Raw genomic sequence first — 20,753 nt, forward strand, 5'->3', positions numbered from 1 at the left:
GCTTTACACAACCTGTCATCCACCCATTCACACACACATTCACACACTGGTGATGGCAAGCTACAATGTAGCCACAGCCACCCTGGGGCGCACTGACAGAGGCGAGGCTGCCGAACACTGGCGCCACCGGGCCCTCTGACCACCACCAGTAGGCAACGGGTGAAGTGTCTTGCCCAAGGACACAACGACCGAGACTGTCCAAGCCGGGGCTCGAACCGGCAACCTTCCGATTACAAGGCGAACTCCCAACTCTTGAGCCACGATCGCCCCTATGTATGCTCGTCATCTACATTACAGCCATGTGTGAGACTAACATAAGGAATAAAAGGAAAAGATAAAAAAGAGACTCTACAGTCCATTTAATTCAAACTTTGGTTTGTTTGTGCAGATGCGAGTATGGTAATCGCACCCTGGCGTGGACAAAACAACTACATCAAGACCAGATGAACTCCAGAGAAGTTCTCGATATGACCAAGAACATGCCTGGTACGTAGGCTTTACATTCTGGGGTGTGGCGAAGTGCCTGAGATGTCTAAAGGTCAACACGGGCTAGCAACTAGCCCTGACACATCTGACACATCAATAACGTTTTTGGTTCTCTTGGATTTTTCACTTTGATTTGACCAGATTAAATGAGCCAGGCATGTAAAAACACCCTAAGGTGTGCCTCTGTGAGTCCCTTTTAAAGGCTCCTGACCTTACTGCAGCAAAATGAGCAGCTGCATCTCCTCCCACATAAAGATCAAGTTAAAAAGACTGCAGTGTTTCCAACAGACCGAAAGTCTGACTGTGGTGGTGGAGAGCAGGCTCCCTTCAGTGCACGCTTTCCTCATTGAATTATTAAATAATGCCTTATACAGTGGGGCAAAAAAGTATTTAGTCAGCCACCGATTGTGCAAGTTCCCCCACCTAAAATGATGACAGAGGTCAGTAATTTGCACCAGAGGTACACTTCAACTGTGAGAGACAGAATGTGTCTACAGAATGTGACATATAGACATTTCTGTGTCTATATGTCAGGTTGGGTGTCAGGCGCCACCTCTCTGGGGACATCTTAGGCCCTCCAAGGTTTGGAGGCCTATCTCCCCCTACCACCACTTCCCCTGCCAGTGGCGGACTCCGCCAGACATCGGTGCGTTGGTGGTTTTTTGTGTCCGGGGGTGGGCGTCCAGGTACACACCGGCTCACTCCTTGGTGGCCGCTTATCGGGACCTGGAGCCTGGGGCTCGCTCGGGCCACTTCGGAGGTGGGGTGCCCCCGGCCTCTCGGCCTGGGGCTCGGTCACTCAGGCACAGCTGGCTGCCGGCGGAGCCATGGGCGCGTCACTGCAACTCCCCCTGGCTTCTGCTCCGCGGCTGCTGAGTGAGCCCTCATCTGGGACTCTCCTCAGCTCTTTCTGGGACAGTGGCGCGGCTGCCCCTCTGTTGGTCTTCCTTGGTCTCTTGTGTTCTGGGGGCCTCTGGATGTCTGGAGTTTTGATCTCCTCTATACCTGCTTCATGCCCTGGAGGACGGGGCTGTGGCCCCCCCACACCCTCTAGCAGATCATTACATGAAGGAACCTTTTAAAAAAAACAAGCGCGTCCATGCTCACAGGTGTACACACGGGTGATCACACCCACAAACTACACCCTTTTTGGCTCCTACCTCAAAGCACACTGTTCTGTTGATCTTATGTGCTGCACAATAATGTTTAATATTTAGTATTTACTGTCATATTCCCATATATCATTGTGATGCTGTTTATTCTATTACTCTTGTTCTCTTCTGCTTGTTTTCTTTTTTCTTTCTCAGCAGGTGATCCAGGTGATTGATATATGCATTTTTTTTTCTTTCTTTTTTTTCTGCTCATTCTGTTGGTTTTTGTTTTTTGCCCTTCTCCCCGTCCCTCTTCTCAGAAGAAAGGAAAGAAAAAAGAAAAAAAAAGAAAAAAAGAAAAATGAAAATTCATAACAAACTCTTAAACGACAACTCTGTGCAACTGATTTACTGCAGCCTCAAAATGAATTTAAACTTACTATTTAAGTAACTACACAGAGGTTTTTGTCATCTGGCGTTCTTTTTAATTAGCGGATGTGCTGTTTGTCTTTGGACCCAATGGGAGGCTTAGCTGGCACAGGTCTGACACATCATAGTCAAGGTTAGATCCCTTTGTTGGGAAAGATAACAAATGTGCCATTTTCTTGCTTGGAACAGCATGAAAACCACGCTAGCCTCTGTCGTTGTAGCTTCTCCACATGTTTACAACCTTCATCCTGGTGTCTTTTGGGAATTTTTGGATGGGAGGGTTCAGAAACATATGAAGGCTTTCTAAAAAGTGCACAACTTTTCACTATAATAAGCAAATGATAAAGCACCCAAGAATAAAATCAGCAGTCTGGGCATTTCCTTTATTTCTGCTTTGAAATATTTTTCTTTTTCTTTTTTTTCCTGTGGATGGTAATGCTCTGAGGCTATACCATTGAAAAGCAAGACCCATAGTTGATTGAAATTTCACTGTGATTCCCATTAAAGTTTCTTTAAAAGTTAAAAAAAAAAAAAAAAAAAAAAAAAGAGAGAGAGACAGAATGTGAAAAAAAAATCCATGAATTCACATGGTAGGATTTGTAAAGAATTTATTCGTAAATTAGGGTGGAAAATAAGTATTTGGTCACCTCAAACAAGGAAAATCTCTGGCTCTCACAGACCTGTAACGTCTTCTGTAAGAAGCTTTTCTGTCCCCCACTCGTTACCTGTATGAATGGCACCTGTTTGAACTCATCATCTGTATAAAAGACACCTGTCTGTCCACAGCCTCAAACAGTCAGACTCCAAAGTCCGCCATGGCCAAGACCAAAGAGCTTTCGAAGGACACCAGGAAAAGTATTGTAGACCTGCACCAGACTGGGAAGAGTGAATCTACAATAGGCAAGCAGCTTGGTGTGAAAAAATCAACTGTGGGAGCAATCATCAGAAAATGGAAGACATACAAGACCACTGATAATCTCCCTCGATCTGGGGCTCCACGCAAGATCTCATCCCGTGGGGTCAAAATGATCATGAGAACGGTGAGCAAAGATCCCAGAACCACACGGGGGGACCTGGTGAATGACCTGCAGAGAGCTGGGACCAAAGTAACAAAGGTCACCATCAGTAACACACTACAACGGCAGGGAATCAAATCCCGCAGTGCCAGACGTGTTCCGCTGCTGAAGCCAGTGCAGGTCCAGGCCCGTCTGAAGTTTGCCAGAGAGCACATGGATGATACAGCAGAGGATTGGGAGAATGTCATGTGGTCAGATGAAACCAAAGTAGAACTTTTTGGTATAAACTCAACTCATCGTGTTTGGAGGAAGAAGAATACTGAGTTGCATCCCAAGAACACCATACCTACTGTGAAGCATGGGGGTGGAAACATCATGCTATGGGGCTGTTTTTCTGCCAAGGGGACAGGACGACTGATCCGTGTTAAGGACAGAATGAATGGGGCCATGTATCGTGAGATTTTGAGCCAAAACCTCCTTCCATCAGTGAGAACTTTGAAGATGAAACGAGGCTGGGTCTTCCAACATGACAATGATCCAAAACACACCGCCCGGGCAACAAAGGAGTGGCTCCGTAAGAAGCATTTGAAAGTCCTGGAGTGGCCTAGCCAGCCTCCAGACCTCAACCCCATAGAAAATCTGTGGCGGGAGTTGAAAGTCCGTGTTGCTCGGTGACAGCCCCAAAACATCACTGCTCTCGAGAAGATCTGCATGGAGGAATGGGCCAAAATACCAGCTACTGTGTGTGCAAACCTGGTAAAGACCTATAGTAAACGTTTGACCTCTGTTATTGCCAACAAAGGTTATGTTACAAAGTATTGAGTTGTATTTTTGTTATTGACCAAATACTTATTTTCCACCCTGATTTACGAATAAATTCTTTACAAATCCTACCATGTGGATTTATGGATTTTTTTTTTCACATTCTGTCTCTCACAGTTGAAGTGTACCTCTGGTGCAAATTACTGACCTCTGTCATCATTTTAGGTGGGGGAACTTGCACAATCGGTGGCTGACTAAATACTTTTTTGCCCCACTGTATAAGTCTCTCCTACAAAAATTATATTTGTCAAATACTTTGTGATAAATAACAGTCCAATGTGATTAACTTATTCTGAGGTGATTCTCTCATCTGTGTTGTGCACATAAACCTCTTCTCATCCGCTCCAGCTCCTGTTCAGACCAACCCTGCAGAGCAGAACCAGGCCTAAAATCAGCCGCTCCAGTCCGACCGTGAGAGAAGATCCTCTCCATGGAAGCAGCTTATTTATATCAGGGACCACAACAACAGCAACCCGAGTGCCGGCTGCTTGCTAGATAACATGAAGGGCCTGATGAGGCTGATGAGTAGAGCTTGAAGTTGGTTTGGTTGACATGATGATTCTGGCTTTTAAACATTTTAATATAAATTCTTTTGTTAGTTTAATTCCTTTTTTTGGCATATTCAGACAACCTCCTAATTTCTCTGTGGTATGTGGAAGCTCAACATTTGAGCCGTCTGTGTTTTCACGTTGTGCAAACTCGACTGGAACCCCTGCAAAATGGAAAAAAGTATTTTATGGCTTTGAGTACAAGACGCAGGATTTGAATATGTAGATGCAATGTAATAAAATACAGCAGCAACCAGACCAAAGTTAAACTTCATAAACGAGTTTCAGCCTTAAACCACCAAGCGCTTCATAAACCAACTTCTGGAAGATGGCACGTTCACTTATTAAACTCCTTCATGAAAAACATGTCTGTGTGTTTGCACACAGATAGTAGCTAAACTAGAAGCATTATCACCTGCATCATTCAAGTGGATGGTACTTGAGCCAGGGTCTCTTCACACAGGTTAACTTTAGTTCCATTAATCATGACTCAGATTTGAGGCAGAATGAAGTGAGTTAAGCTAAAGTGTGTTCAGGTCATGGAGATACAAGAGTCTCAAGACTGGGGTGATACGATTGTTGGGGTTTTCTCTGTTTTCTTCGTATCACTGAGGTCTTTACCTTACAATATTAAGCACCTTTAGGGGACTGTTGTTGTGATTTGGTACAATATAAATAAAACTGAAATTAATAAATACAAATCAAATGTCATTTGCAGAATCGGCTGGTAAGACAGATTTATTGGTATTTTCTGAGTCGTGTTTGACCAATCATGTTTGAGCAGGTTTTGGCTTCTTGCAGGTGGACAGTCTGTGTGAAGAGCAAAAGGCTGAGCACAGGTATTTAAGCTTATCCACCCTCGCTCTCTCCACTCCTTGCATGCTAATCTTCCCACCCATCTCCCTCTCATTCACACACACAGTACAGGGAGTGCAGAATTATTAGGCAAATGAGTATTTTGTCCACATCATCCTCTTCATGCATGTTGTCTTACTCCAAGCTGTATAGGCTCAAAAGCCTACTACCAATTAAGCATATTAGGTGATGTGCAACTTTGTAATGAGAAGGGGTGTGGTCTAATGACATCAACACCCTATATCAGGTGTGCATAATTATTAGGCAACTTCCTTTCCTTTGGCAAAATGGGTCAAAAGAAGGACTTGACAGGCTCAGAAAAGTCAAAAATAGTGAGATATCTTGCAGAGGGATGCAGCAGTCTCAAAATTGCAAAGCTTCTGAAGCGTGATCATCGAACAATCAAGCGTTTCATTCAAAATAGTCAACAGGGTCGCAAGAAGCGTGTGGAAAAACCAAGGCGCAAAATAACTGCCCATGAACTGAGAAAAGTCAAGCGTGCAGCTGCCAAGATGCCACTTGCCACCAGTTTGGCCATATTTCAGAGCTGCAACATCACTGGAGTGCCCAAAAGCACAAGGTGTGCAATACTCAGAGACATGGCCAAGGTAAGAAAGGCTGAAAGACGACCACCACTGAACAAGACACACAAGCTGAAACGTCAAGACTGGGCCAAGAAATATCTCAAGACTGATTTTTCTAAGGTTTTATGGACTGATGAAATGAGAGTGAGTCTTGATCATCAAAGATGAGCTTGTGGGGCCTTTTCGGGTTGAGGATGGAGTCAAGCTCAACTCCCAGTCCTACTGCCAGTTTCTGGAAGACACCTTCTTCAAGCAGTGGTACAGGAAGAAGTCTGCATCCTTCAAGAAAAACATGATTTTCATGCAGGACAATGCTCCATCACACGCGTCCAAGTACTCCACAGCGTGGCTGGCAAGAAAGGGTATAAAAGAAGAAAAACTAATGACATGGCCTCCTTGTTCACCTGATCTGAACCCCATTGAGAACCTGTGGTCCATCATCAAATGTGAGATTTACAAGGAGGGAAAACAGTACACCTCTCTGAACAGTGTCTGGGAGGCTGTGGTTGCTGCTGCACTCAATGTTGATGGTGACCAGATCAAAACACTGACAGAATCCATGGATGGCAGGCTTTTGAGTGTCCTTGCAAAGAAAGGTGGCTATATTGGTCGCTGATTTGTTTTTTTGTTTTTGAATGTCAGAAATGTATATTTGTGAATGTGGAGATGTTATATTGGTTTCACTGGTAAAAATAAATAGTTGAAATGGGTATATATTTGTTTTTTGTTAAGTTGCCTAATAATTATGCACAGTAATAGTCACCTGCACACACAGATATCCCCCTAAAATAGCTAAAACTAAAAACAAACTAAAAACTACTTCCAAAAACATTCAGCTTTGATATTAATGAGTTTTTTGGGTTCATTGAGAACATGGTTGTTGTTCAATAATAAAATTATTCCTCAAAAATACAACTTGCCTAATAATTCTGCACTCCCTGTATTCTGGCTTGGTTCCACTGTAATTCATTACTCCTCTCAAATTAAAAATCACTGGCTATAATTTTGTGTTGATTTATTTACTTATTTGTTTTTCCTTTTTATGAAACTAGATTTATAGTATGACTACAAACAAAAATGAGCAGAGGGAGCACAAATTCTTAGCCTTTATATCAGCTTGCAACACCAATCCTGCTGAACACGCATTGCTCCCAGAGACAAAGTCATTAGTCTGAGCTCAGTGGGATCTCAGACCAAGTCTGAGGCCAGTCACTGTCACGTCTCAGGCTAAGTTTTAACAACCACAGTTCAGATCCAGAGTGAGGCGAATCAAGTTGAGCGGAAGTTAAATGTGATTAGAAAAATGCAAAGTCGAGAGAGATCTGAGACATTGAGAAACTCTGATTACAGAAACACAAACTGAGTGAAAGCAGCATGTAGTCTGAAGTATGCATGAGATACACACATTTCTGTCACACATTATACCTTTATAAACTCCAGTTTGTGTGTTTAGTCTGATGTAGTTTCTTTGAAACGTCCATTTCTGTCACTTGAAATGAGTGAAACCTTCACAGTGACTCCAGGTAAAGTCTTACTGAGAAGAGAAAAAGTCAACATTAAGCGCGTCAGAGCTGCCGGAGTTTGATCTGAATGTTTTTGTCCAGTCAAATCTCCAAAGAACAAAACAAACCTTGTCTCAGGCTCTGTCAGCTCTGTCAGTGGTTCTGCAATGCTAACAGCTCTACTCACGGTGTGACTGACTGCACTCAGCACAGACAGTTCACGGAAAATAAAAGACTTACAGATGGCGCATAGAATCAGGCTTTTAATGTGGAAAACCTCCAGGAAGTGTCGGTTCCGACTGATGGCTGGAAAGACAGGAAGTAAAAACTTTTCTTTTCAAGAGAAACTCAGAGTGGTGAGTATGACCAGACTCTGATTGCATCAGAGTGATGAAGAACATTAAACTGGACTTTCCATCAGCACTGATTATTGTCAGCATATGCTCTGGAGACACAGCAGGGACTCCCAGCTCTGCCACTCCTTCACCGAGTGTGTACACCTGATCTGACCTGCTGCCGGTTGGGCTTTAATAATTCAGCCTTCCCCTCCGCCTGATCTCTCCTCCATCTGTGAAGATCAAGCTTGTGTAAAGTGATTACTCATTTCGGCTGGCGCAGGCCCTGCGCCGAGCCTCCCTCATGACCAAGCTGTTTACCGAGGCCTCCAAAGCTGCCGAGAACGGGAGGTGTGGGTGCAAAAAGCATCACGTCCGAGTCGATCTCACCTAAACATAACTACAGAAGCTTTATCTCCCCCAAGATTCACAAATCACAGGAGGCTATTAACTCACTTTGCTCCTGCGTGACTTCACAGCTTTATGTTTTCTTTGTGGTCCAGAGAAATTCTCCATGGCACAACGTGACACTCATTCACTCATTCACTCATCATCCAGCAGTCACCTGTCTCTTGGTGTGCTCGCTGACTTCCCCCGGCATGTCATGGGCACTCTTGATGAGCGTGCGGGCAATGTGGTAGTAGTACACAGAGATGATGGCCAGAGGGATGAGGAAGTAAACCAGGAAGATCATCACTGAGTGGATCTTAGGATGCATCTGATTGGACAGCGGGTAGGGCACGCAGTTCACAAAGGTGACATTTGTGTTGTCCCTGTGACCCTGAGAGGAAACAAGGAGAGGAAATTAGGAAAGGAGAGAGGACAAAGAGGAGACAGCAAGGAAAAGAGAGGAGTGGAAAGGAAATAGAACAGAAAGTGTTTTTGTTCTTAGACACATTAAGATGAATAATATGTCCGAGAAGTGCTGAAGGAAGAATGAGGAAATGAAACAAGGAGATGGAGAGGAGGAGATTATGTAGAAAAGTATTCAGTGTGATGAAGACGAGGGAGGAGAAATAAAAAGGGAACAGATAAACAGAGAAAGAAAATCAGTGAAGAGAAATGAAGCAAGAAGGAAACAAATAACAAATACAGGATGGGAGGGGGCAGAATGAAAACCAGAAACTCGTTTCCAACAGCGTGGACGCAGCAGGTACACAAACTAAATGTTTCCTCTGACAGAGGAAACGCAGCACGTTAATATTCTATAAATCGCTCAGAAACAACGATCCTGGTTGTTTTGTGTCACCCTGCGTGAGATTGCCCTAATACGTTTCTTACATCAGCGAGCAGAGACATTTCATCAGCTCTCGTCATCCACCATCCCAGCACGAAAACGCAGCAGATCGATGCCCAGCCTGTGGCCACTGGGGCAAGGGGGGAGTGTGAAGACGTGTTCGGGTAAAGGAGGGGAACATGGACTGTAAAGTGAAACGTTTACCACATTATTCTGCAGCGTTTTACCCTCCAATGACATTGCACATTTCTCTCCAGAGGGTCTGATGCTGAGGCCAGTGCAGAATTTTCTAATACTTGTACTAGTACTTCACTAGCTGGGACCACATCCTCAGTAACGATAAGCGATGAACTATGAACTGGTGCTGCGGTTTGAAGGCCTCAAAGGGGACTGGCAGTGGCTCCCGGGCCGGGCAGATCCCCATAGAGCTTGAGAATGTGACGTCATTCAGGGGTAAAACCGCAAAGGATTCTGGGAACTCGTGGCAAGAGGTACTAGCGCACGCAGGCTTTCATTTGAAATTACATTACACAGCGATAAAAAGAAACACAAAAAATGTCAAGAAGCTGTTGTATTATTAACTGCAATAGCTGGTCGCATGACAGCCACTGGAAGCCGACGGGTAAAGAGATCGGTTGTTATCGGATTACGTCGTTGAAGAGAAATTGTTTGAGCCATGTTTCCGAAGTAACAAAGAGGCGACGGATGGCCTGGATTGCAGCCATTCAAAGACCAAATATAACGTCCCAGAACCCTCCAGCTCACAGGTTAGTCTGCTCCAAGCATTTACACAAAGGTAAGTGTTTTGTAGTAGTTAATACTAGGGGTGCAACGATATTCGTATCGATATTGAACCGTTCGATACAGTGCTTTCGGTTCGGTGCGCATATGTATCGAACAATACAAAATTTGTAATTTATTTTATCAACTTTCCTTCTGACGATGCTGTCTGTGTTGAGCTCTCAGTGAATCTGCGTTCGACTACTCCGCCTAGGGTCGACAGTGCAGCCTAGGCGGAGTAGTCGAACGCAGATTCACTGAGCGCTCAACACAGACAGCATCGTCAGAAGGAAGAGCGCAGGGCAAGCTAGCGAGACAGAAGTTAAGCTCTCCTTATAACATGGACCTCCCCCACCCTCATTCAGATCTGGCGTTTGGAATTATTTTGGTTTTCATGTGACGTATGACCCTGAAGGTAAGCGAGTCATGGACTAAAGTAAAACAGTATGTTGGATGTGCCATGCAATGCTCAATTACATGGGTGGGAACTAGTGTGTTAGCGCAGTTAGCTCGTTAACGTGTTGGCCGTCTAGCCCCATGCACGGGGCATTCGGCGGTAGCTCGTTAACGGAGATTTGCCGTGTTGTGGCGTTAAGGTCATTTCAACGAGATTAACCTGAAAGCACTAGTGGGAACACAACGAATATGACTGCACATTTACGCCGACATCATCCTAGTGCAAAGACAAAAACAACAAGCATGCTACTAACTTTAGCCGAGTCATTTAGACAGCTGTTTAATATGCTGCTGAGAATATAGCCCAGAAGAAGCGGATAGTATAGCTTTTATTTTGGAAAGAGACATTTCTCTGTAATAAACTCTCTTTTCCAAAGATGAGTGATTCCTCAATCAGATACAGGGCTCGCAATATCGCTAGCCCAACGTCCTGGAGCTAGCGATTTTTTCCAGTCGGGCTACCAAAATCTATCTCTGCCCTGCCCGTCGGGCTATTGTAGGAAGGAAAAATATATGTCAATGCTTTTGCATTCTTTCGGAAATGTAGCTGGGTAATTATGTCATTGGCATCGGTGAGCCACTGTCAATATGTGACATATTGAAATCGCGTTTGAATTTGCGCTTGTTTTTTTTGCTTTCACTTTGCAATCGTGCGAACTGTGTATAGAGAGCGACAGCACTGATCTGTGAGTGATGATAATTTGTGCACCAATTCCTCTGACATCGTCTTATCAATCGTTAGCTTACTGTGCAAACATGACAAGTGAAATCTCCCGCAGCAAGCTTAAACATGTGAGAGGTTGATCGCGCAGAGAATCGCTGAGCTTATGTGAGTGCGTGTGTAAAAGCAGCAGGATATATATTTCACTACGATGACCTGGATGACTGAGAACCTTCACAGACAGATATATATTTCAGTTCTGCTGAGCCAAATAAGACAGGTCAGGGTGAAGAAGTGACAGCCAAAGAAAAGCTTACCACAAAACGGAGAAGTTATGACAAATCAGACTATAAGGCAAAAAGAAAGTGCAGCTTTATGGTTTCATGGACAAAAGAATTTCTGTGGCTGCAATATGACGAGCTAAATAACCAGGGCTGCACATAAGTGGTCCGCAGGTGCGCATTCGCTGTCAAAATAAAAAACACGCACAAGGGTTAGGGTTAAATTTAAAAACTGTACTTTTGAGTTAAAATATATATTTATAATTTTAATAAATGACAAATTAAAAAGGCATGAACATTTTTTTTGTATCGAAAAAATATCGAATCGTGACACCAAAGTATCGAACCGAACCGAACCGTGAATTTTGTGTATCGTTGCACCCCTAGTTAATACGTCATTTTTCTTAACATAATTGGTGATATAGGTTACAAGCAAGTCTGGCGCTGAACAGAAATTGTCGCGTTATGCTCCTTTGTTTATTGTGCATAAATAGTGAATTGTCCTGACACAATATTGTGTTTCGCTTCTGTTATTATGGTACATTGACAAAAACATATACTTTTATTCCCAGGATAAAACAGTTGTTTTGTATCACTAATTGCCCAGTACGATTACAGCATACAATATTATTGTCACTGCTACATTTCTGTAACACGTACCAGAAATTATTTCCACTACTAATTAATTACCATTGAGCTCAAAGATCCTATTAATAAACGGTTAACGAATGTGTATTTATGAAGACGATTTGTGAGACTGGTAAACTTATGATATGTACGATGGTCTTTCGTTCTACACGGTGCATTTCAAGGTCCTGTCCCATCCGTCGGTAAACTGTACCTGGGCTTGTTGCAGTGACCTGAAGTTACTAAACTTCATGAGTGTCATGGCTAGACGGTCCTCACTGATCGTCTTGCGAATTTGTTGTGGTGTTTGTGTGTACTGTGTCGTGTTCTCCTCTCCATCCTGGGCATGTGTTTTTCTGCTGGAACATGTACTTCCGGAAGCCGTGGCACGGAACGGCAGTTGACCGGAGGGGAGTGTCCTAAGCTAGAATCATCGCACCTGTGCAGAATTACCTTGCCAGCGCAGACCTATTTAACGGGGCGGTTGAGTCACAACCAACGCTGGAACGTTGAACTAAACCGGGTAGCGTAGTCATGATTAGCATACCCGGTTTGTGAAGGAGAGGACGTTTTCGTTATTGAGCGTGTGTTTTTTCTCATCTGCCTCCAGGGTTCAAGGATTGGAGGAGGAGCCGGCACCAGGAGTTGTTGTGGATTATTACTGCACTGTCACCGTGAGGAGAGGTCGCCGTATCACTGCACTGCCCTTTTTGGATTATAGACTCGAACTGTTAACTCACCTTTTCACTGTAAATAAATCCACTGTCATTCTGCAAGGAGTCTCGCACCTGAGTCCTTTAATCCAATTCACCATGACAATGAGTGTATGCACTCACTCCAAGAACCGTATAATTATAAATATGAGTGTGGTGAAAGTTGGGCAGCACGCTAACGTATTTTGTCCACTCTGTGTGCTCGTACGGGTCTAACCCTTTCACTCGATTGATTTTTTCCTCGTATCTTTTCTTTGACTTTTCATAAAGTCTGTCTTTGTACGGACCGGCATTGTTCTCCTTTGTTGTGTACATAACTTTTTTGGGGCACAAAGATAAAGCAAGAAGGTATTGGAACCGGAGAATGAACGTTTTGCGGTGCTGCAAATGCTTGCGTTTGATGCGGTACTTGGATTGTTTTGCCACGAGTTCCCGGCATGCAATGCGCGAAAGTCACGTGGCCTGTCAAACTCTATGTATTAACGAGAAGTGAAAGAAGGAAAATGAGAAGAGAAGGGAAAAAAAAGGGGGAGCATGAATATATATATAGCCTGAGGCCGGAAGGGGTGTGAATGAGGCGTGGTCCCGCTCCTGAAATTGATGATGATAGGTGGTGGTTCAGGAGCATTCAGACCCGCACTAGCAGACACAGAGATAGTTTCTACCCACAAGCCATCAGGCTTTTGGACTGCTGACATTCTGCACACACTATTACACACTCACTACAACTACTGGACTCTACACACACTGTCACTTTAACCACTTTAAAATCCTCACTGCGCAATTTTTTTTTCACAAAATGTAAATACCAAATAACTGTCTTAAATTCTCTTAATATTTTATAGTTTAGTATTTTGTTATTTGTTGCTGTAGTTGTAGTTGTTGTCGCCTTGTTCATGTAAAGCTGAGGAGAATGAGCCAAAGAATTTCGTTACGGGTAAATGTGGCTACACTGTTTATCTGTATATGACAATAAAACTTGAAACTTATAATACTAGTACTGTTTGCAGGAGTTGATGTACGTTATGGTACCTGCATGGAGACGACTTGGGAGAAAATAGCCTCAGGAACAGCCAGCAGGACGGAAAGCAGCCAGATAGAAACAGCTTTCAGACACGTCCAGAAGACAGCGCTGGATGTCTGGATGTCCATGGGGTTTACTATGGCCTTATACCTGCAAGGGATGGGGGGAAATGTCAGTAAAACGTTTATGGAATAAAACAATAAGAACATGATAAAACACTTTACATGTACCCAGGTAACAAAAACAGTTAACTTATTTAAAATCTTATGTGAAAGAAAAACATTTACAGCCCAGTTCACACTTTAAAACGGGCACAAGCTGCTCTTCATTGTGGACACTGATGAAACATCAGGGTAACAGCAGCAAACTTAAAGTCTTACACTTTCTCCACAAGTAGCTCGCTCCCTCACTGCTCCTCTCCAGTCTTTTCATTCTTCCCATTTTCAGCTACCTGATTCCTCACACCTTCCAAACTCCCCTCATTCCAATGATGCAGTAATTGTCCATGTAATTGTAACATGCCCAGCCATCCAGCTAAGGAAATCGCACAAAGTTGATTCTGTTCATCTGGACGTAGCATTTTCAGCGGGAGAAACATTTTGTCTCTCATCCAAGTGACTTCTTCAGTCTCAAGACTGCAGAACACAACATTTTCAGTCATTTGTAGATTTATGTTTAGCATCAATAACTTTTAGATTTGTTTTCTGTGTGATTTTCAGTCCATCACATCACTGTGGACGAATTCAAGCTCACTTTTCTGTGGCATTATGTTAAAACACACCTAAACACTCCAGATCAGCAAACTGCAAAAACATTTACAGTTTTACTTATGCCTGTTAAGGATCAACTAACCAAATGCATTTACAGGTATTTGCTCCCTCCTTACAGTAAGGGTTTCTTTGTCTACACAGAGACAAAGAAACTGAAAACTGTTTTCACATAGCTGTATGTCTCAGTCTCTGCACACAGGGATGAAGAAACATGGAGATTTGCTTTTGTAGTCATAACAGCTAAAATATTCATACTTTAAGGCTTGTTTGAAGGGTGGGAATTTATTTAAATGACTGTAAACATCAACTAAATAATTCAGGGGTTAACTCTGTTTGCTGTGTAGCTGCTGGTTGGAGGAATGATGTCAAATGTTTAAGTTGGTGTTCATTTTATCCAACTTCCAAAGGACAATGTGAGACATCTGCAGGCGTTTTCATTGGCTTCTGGTGTCTGACAGCATTATCTCAATGATAATCACATACTCCTGGCTCTCTGTTATCATATACCTGCTGCAGCTTCGGTGTCCTTTCCTCTCTGATCAGCTGCCAGGTTTTGCCTCCCTGCCTGTTTCTTGACTTTTCTCCTGCCCTTTTGCTCCACTCCCTTCTGATTCCTGCCACTCTCACACTGACTGAAGCTCATCCACTCACTTTGCCCCTCGGTCATTTCTACCTGTTTTTAAAAGTAGTTTCAACTTCCTATCTGCCGCTGTCATGCATTTGATGACTGCACTGCACAGACAGATTAACATCCCAGTGAAACTGGAAGATAATAACGTTAAGAGAGATGCACCTCATCTGAACAATGAAATGAACTCTTATCAGTCTAAGATGCAAATAATATAATTTGACCTACTGTTCACTTCTAAATATTTACAACCCTCAGATAGATATAGATATATAGATATATATATACTTTATTTTTTTACATTTCACACTTTCTACACATCAGTATTTACCTCTTCAACCTCTTTGATGAGAACATATTCATCAGAAAGAACTCATAGTGATAATTAAGATTAGCCACTGCAATATTGTTAGACCTCATCATTATAATGCTGAGGATGGTCAGGTCTCATATCAGGCACACTTTACAATTACTAACAATCTGTTTTAGAATGCAACACCAAAATCAAGAGTAAAACTGTGTTCCAATAAGGGCAACAAGATTAGACCCGTTAGTGCTACAACACCTAGGCTCAGAGTTACAAATCATCTATGAATGAAGACAAATATGAACTCACAGTACTGAGTGAACAATCAGCTAAAGAAAATCCACACAGGAGCTCAAAAGACTACCAAAACAAAACAGGAAGTGAGGAACTATAACTAACCAGGACAGTGCAGACACATGAAAACACTTAACCCTCCTGCCATCCTTTAAAAAACTCACACCCATCACCCTAGGGACCATTCTCAGCCACGCCATAAAAAGACCATATATCCATATTTTATTCCACTTTAAATTAGCCAACCTTGTAAAACTACTTCTCCCTGAAATATTCATGTAAAGTTTTAATTATATTTTCGTTGTTTTAACCCTTCAAATCCCAGTGTTATTACATGAGCGCCCTGTGTTATAAGCCCCAAAAACCAAAAAACGAAACTAAATATTTCCACAAAAAACCAGTTGAAGTAATATGTGATTGTCATTATAAGTAGGCCTTTAGATGGACCAAAGATTGGCACCAACATACATTTTGACCTGCCATTATTTTTTTTGCATTTTTTTTGCAATTTAAAAATTAAAACTTCAAGGCCCTGAGTCTTCATTGACATCCAAGAAAAGAAGAAAAAATAAAATCATATGATGATAATTTGGGGTTGAAAAATAGCGTTTATAATGGAAGTCAATGGGCAGAAAATGGTCCCCAGGGTGATGGGTGTGGGGATTTCTGCTGCTCAGCCATTTTAGGCTGATTTAAGGAATTCACACTGGAATATTAACATTGACAGGTAAAAACTATCCTGTGGCAAGTTTGGTTATATTCCACTGAACACAGTGGAAATGGCAGCCATTTAACACATAGCAGTGGCACAAAAAGGTCCCAAGAAGGCAGGAAGGTTAACATAGGCAAAATGACAGAATAGAGACACACAAAGAACTTGACACTTAAAGACAAAGAGTGCATCACAATCAAAAGCAAACACAAGCAACAAACACATAGGAGCATTAACACCACACCCATTAGAGACAGTTAAAATGTTAAAATATGTTCAACAAAGAGTGTATTTCTTTCCTTGGTATGTTTTATCAGAGTGTTATAGCTAAACATGTAATGAAGGCTAAAGAAAAAGGACAATAAACACAATGCTTTTTCATTTAAATGTATTTATATTCTCTATCCGCTACTTTCATATGTGCATCAGATAAACTGTTGATGATGCTCCTTGTGTGACATTAAAACCTTCCACAAGAAGAGATCACTTAAAGAAAACATGTGCTCAACACAAATCTTGTAACTTTTGTTTTTATGCTTATCAAGATATTCCAGCTTTTCCACATCAGCAAAGCATTAAAACGTCTTTCATATTCTATTTGAAAATGGTCATAAAACAGCTGGAAACAAGCACAATGACGCATACTTCCTCCGTGCGGTGCCTGTAAAGAGTCTCCCTCTATTGAAGCAAACAATGCTGAAAAAAATGGGCTCATTGCTGAAGGTAAGCGGTACCCCCGACCCTGTTAGTCTTCATCAAACTCATACAAACACAGGTGAAGCACTTTGCAGCAGGTCTGAAGAGTACACCTCCAATGGTGTATTGCTTCCCTGTGCAGTAGAAGCAGTTTAGTCCAACCTGTGGCCGTGAGGAGGAAGTCCAACAGTGGATGCGAGGGACTGAAGGATTCAGCCCTGAAATGATTTTGTATTATTCTGCAAAATGAACAGAATACTAAAAAAAACTATTTAACTATTTCTATGAAAACACAATTTCAAATTAGACATCAAGGTCCTGCCACTGTGCAAAGACTAAAAATCATTACTGCATTAACCATTGATCACACTTCATATTTTCGCACTGAATGCAAACATAAATCATTTAATAACCACATCATTTTCTTTTGCTGGCATTAGTGGCTCCAGTCTCTTTGTTACTTAATGAGAAACCACATCATCCATCGGGTGGCAGGGGAGGGGACGCAATAGTACTTTGTCACACTAATCACAATTATTCTTTATGTGTAATCGTGGAGCTGAATTTTAAATTCCTCATTAGGCCAAGCAGATCAGTCATTCAGCTGACAGGGACACAGCAAATTTTTTTTTGACACTGTAATTTTTATTGATAGTTTTGTCACAGTTTAAACATAAACATGTATTGCATTACAGGAGAAATAACCATGCAAGCACACAGTCAAAACAAACAGAACTAAAGCAAACAAAAGGTGTGGGTGCCAATTCTAATCAACTACCGTATGCATGCCTGCCTTTACTCCGCAGCATACATACTCCAGCTTATATACGTACTTTTATACGGGCATGCATCAATAGATAGAGTTATAGACCTTAAATGTTTTGTTCTTTTTCTTGGTGCCATAAAATGTCCACTTCTCCCACTTAGCAACGAAAATATCTTCCTTTAATCTGAAAATGTAAGTCATTTTTTCCATTGCATAGATTTCTCCAACAATATTTAACCAGTCTTTTGAAGAAGGCGGATCCAGTTTGTACGGGACACAGCAATTTATACCAGTGACCAACAGCCATGCGTTATTTCTCTCTAGCTTGATGAGGACGGCTGTTAGTTTTGATAGAGTTCTATGAGACTGCTGACTTTAGGTGGGGAAAATACAAATAAGCAAAACACATCTACAGAGAAACAAGAAGTGGAAGAAGTTCCACTTTATATCACCACGTTCTGTGCTTTCTCTGCATCAAAGTTAAACTTTTTTGTTTTTAACATGTGTTGATGATGCTATTTTGATAGCCCTTCTTGAAGCACAGGTTTGCATTAACTTTGCCACACTGAGTTGGTTTTAATTTTCATCATTATCTGAAATCTGTGGTGTACCCCAAGGTTCAATTTTTGATTGATTATTTTGATTTCTCTTGACACTAGTTGTCTTTGGAAATTGATCTAACATCCCATCGCATTCCCTGCTATGCAGAGGACAAAGGGATCCTTTTGTTTTAGCTTGTCCCTGGATTATCACCTGCTGAAATAGTGAAAAGAAATAGTGAAATGCTGTCTGAGGCATTTAGAGGTTATATAAGATGTCACTTTGATCTGTCCCATTAAGACCACCCTTGTCCACTAGTTTGATAGCATAAAGTTAAATAACAATTTTTTTAATAGTTTCATTTGACCTGAAAGGAGCTGCTCTGTCTTCCTTCCTCCAATTAAAAAACATTATCGATAAGTTGCTTTAACCCACCAAGGTGAAAAGAGTCAGCTTTTATTTTCTTGAGGTTACAATACTGCAGTTCATGCCACACATTTCCTGTAGGTTTTTAGAAACGATTTTCAGATTTTACTGATAACTTCTAAAGCATGTCTGAGTCCTGCCTAAAACTATAGGGCTAAAATGTTGAACCTGTGAACCAGTTTGCCTCAAATCAGTCTGGAATATTAGCAAGGTTGGTTAGCAATATCTATCAACTGAACACTTGCATCATACAGACAGACACTGGCACATTAATGCTACGTAACAGAAATAACATCCAGAAAATTCACTCATTAAAACTCCAGCAAGCAGTATTTGCCAAACAAACAGCATTAATACAGTACAGTGACTTCAATTAGCTAAATTAAACAGCCGCACCTGTTAGCTCAAACCTTAGACCTTAGCAAAAGTAAAATAAGAGATTTTTGTCATGATACGCTATGTAGCAGACAGGAAAGGATAGCTTAATTGCTAGAACTCACAGAAAATACAAAGCAAAACTGAGCCAGACATGCATCTTTTGAGCCAAAAGAAACACCCCCAGAGGAGTGCACCATGAAGAAAAACAAAGACCTTTGGAAAACTGAGGCATTAAATAGACACATGAGGTAGTTAGAAAGAAAGGACACACTGGGGAAAATGAGACACAGCTGAACAGAATCTAACAAGACAGGGGGACAAAATAAAACAGAAAGTAAAAAACCTGAGAACAACTACACCCAGGAAAACTTCCATGGAAATGGAAAACAAGGGGAAAGTCAAGAAAAACAACAAGACACTACACCAAATAACCCAAGGCAGAATACTAAGTGAAAACAGACATGAACTGAAACTCGAGGACTAAATCATAACCAAGAACCTAGACCTAGGACCCACATAACCAAAAAGATAACTGAGGACAGAGAACAGCAAACTAGAAAAACTGGATCAACAACCCAGGAACCATGACATTTATGAAATAACAGTTTTTATATCAAAATGTAAGAATGTTTATTTCAGCTGTAATACTTGGGAGCCTATCCAGACTGACTCACTTTTGGAGGCAGCAAGTGTCCATCAATGAACTTCAGTTTTTGGCACTTTTTAGCTCTGTGTTTCAGCCACAGAGGTTTATTCTTGGTTATGAAATAAACACACTGACTTGTGACCATGTTTATGTTCAGTCTGTGGTAATTATTCAGGTGTTCCAGTAAACTGTCACTGTGAAAAGCTAGCATGAGCATAAGGCATGATATTAGTTGGCCATGCTGTGGTTCGTCTAGGGCAGTGGTCCCCAACCCCCGGGCCTCGGACCGGTACCAGGCCGCGAGAGTTGAGGCTCAGGTCTGAAATGTATGGTTTTCAGGGTTTTTATCGGTTTTCAGCGTTATTTTGTTATTGTTTTTATCGTTAACTCTGTTTTCCTCAGTCTTTTCACGTGTGTTATGAATAAATCGTCTTTTTTTCGGTACCAATACTAGTTTTATTTTGTTGTATTTATCCGCGACACCTTAAAGGCCGGTCCGTGAAAATATTGTCAGGCATAAACCGGTCCGTGGCGCAAAAAAGGTTGGAGACCGCTGGTCTAGGGTACCATAACCAAATTTAAAATAAAGATTCAGATTCAGAAAACATAATTTATTCCACAATGGGCAATTCTGTTTGTCAGTCCAGCATTATAATGGATAGATAAATGAAATAGATTAAAGAAAAAATAAAATAAACACTTATAAATAATATAGAACATAATATAGAAGTCTAGCATTCAACATTCAGTTTGCCAGTGAGCAGCTTGACGTTGTGGTCTCCGAGCAGAACTCCACACATCAACCTATTCATAACCACATGAATAAAAACAAAGAGCCTCTCTTGACATTTATCAGCCGAATAGAAGAAAGTATGAAAGAATTTGAGAAGTGCTTTGTTTTTCTAAAGGCTGCATGATAGCACTGACCTGAGGGCAATAAAACAAATTCATGTGAAAGAGCATGTTCAGATCAATGAATGAAACCTTTTACTTTCTCCCAAATGGAGCTGAGATCTTTGATCTTGGAGTTTCCCAATGCTATTGAGATTGTCCCTGTCCTTCACAGAAAGCCCACTGCAGCACATGAAAGAAAATGTTAAAAGACTTTCTGTAAAATAATAAAGAAATGACACAAGATATTTT

At 41.7% G+C, this 20,753-nt stretch overlaps 1 protein-coding gene and 1 long non-coding RNA gene across 3 annotated transcripts in view; one reads left to right on the forward strand and one right to left on the reverse strand.

The window, feature by feature from the left end:
- LOC113006725 (neuromedin-B receptor) overlaps window positions 1-20,753 on the reverse strand; it is a 101,266-nt gene that overhangs the window by 42,797 nt on the left and 37,716 nt on the right. For both annotated transcript variants that reach the window (XM_026142864.2, XM_026142866.2), the window contains 2 exons: window positions 13,456-13,597; window positions 8,234-8,449 (listed from right to left, as the gene is read on the reverse strand). In XM_026142864.2, coding sequence (XP_025998649.1) covers window positions 8,234-8,449; window positions 13,456-13,575 — 336 coding nt within the window. In that variant the 5' untranslated portion in view covers window positions 13,576-13,597. The remainder of the gene's footprint in view (window positions 1-8,233; window positions 8,450-13,455; window positions 13,598-20,753) is intronic.
- On the forward strand, window positions 9,850-12,486 carry LOC145420659 (uncharacterized). Its single transcript, XR_013901977.1, has 2 exons — window positions 9,850-12,233; window positions 12,321-12,486. It is a non-coding gene; the product is annotated as an uncharacterized LOC145420659 (long non-coding RNA).

This window comes from Astatotilapia calliptera, chromosome 15, assembly GCF_964374335.1.
Source record: "Astatotilapia calliptera chromosome 15, fAstCal68.1, whole genome shotgun sequence".
Lineage (NCBI taxonomy): Eukaryota > Metazoa > Chordata > Actinopteri > Cichliformes > Cichlidae > Astatotilapia > Astatotilapia calliptera.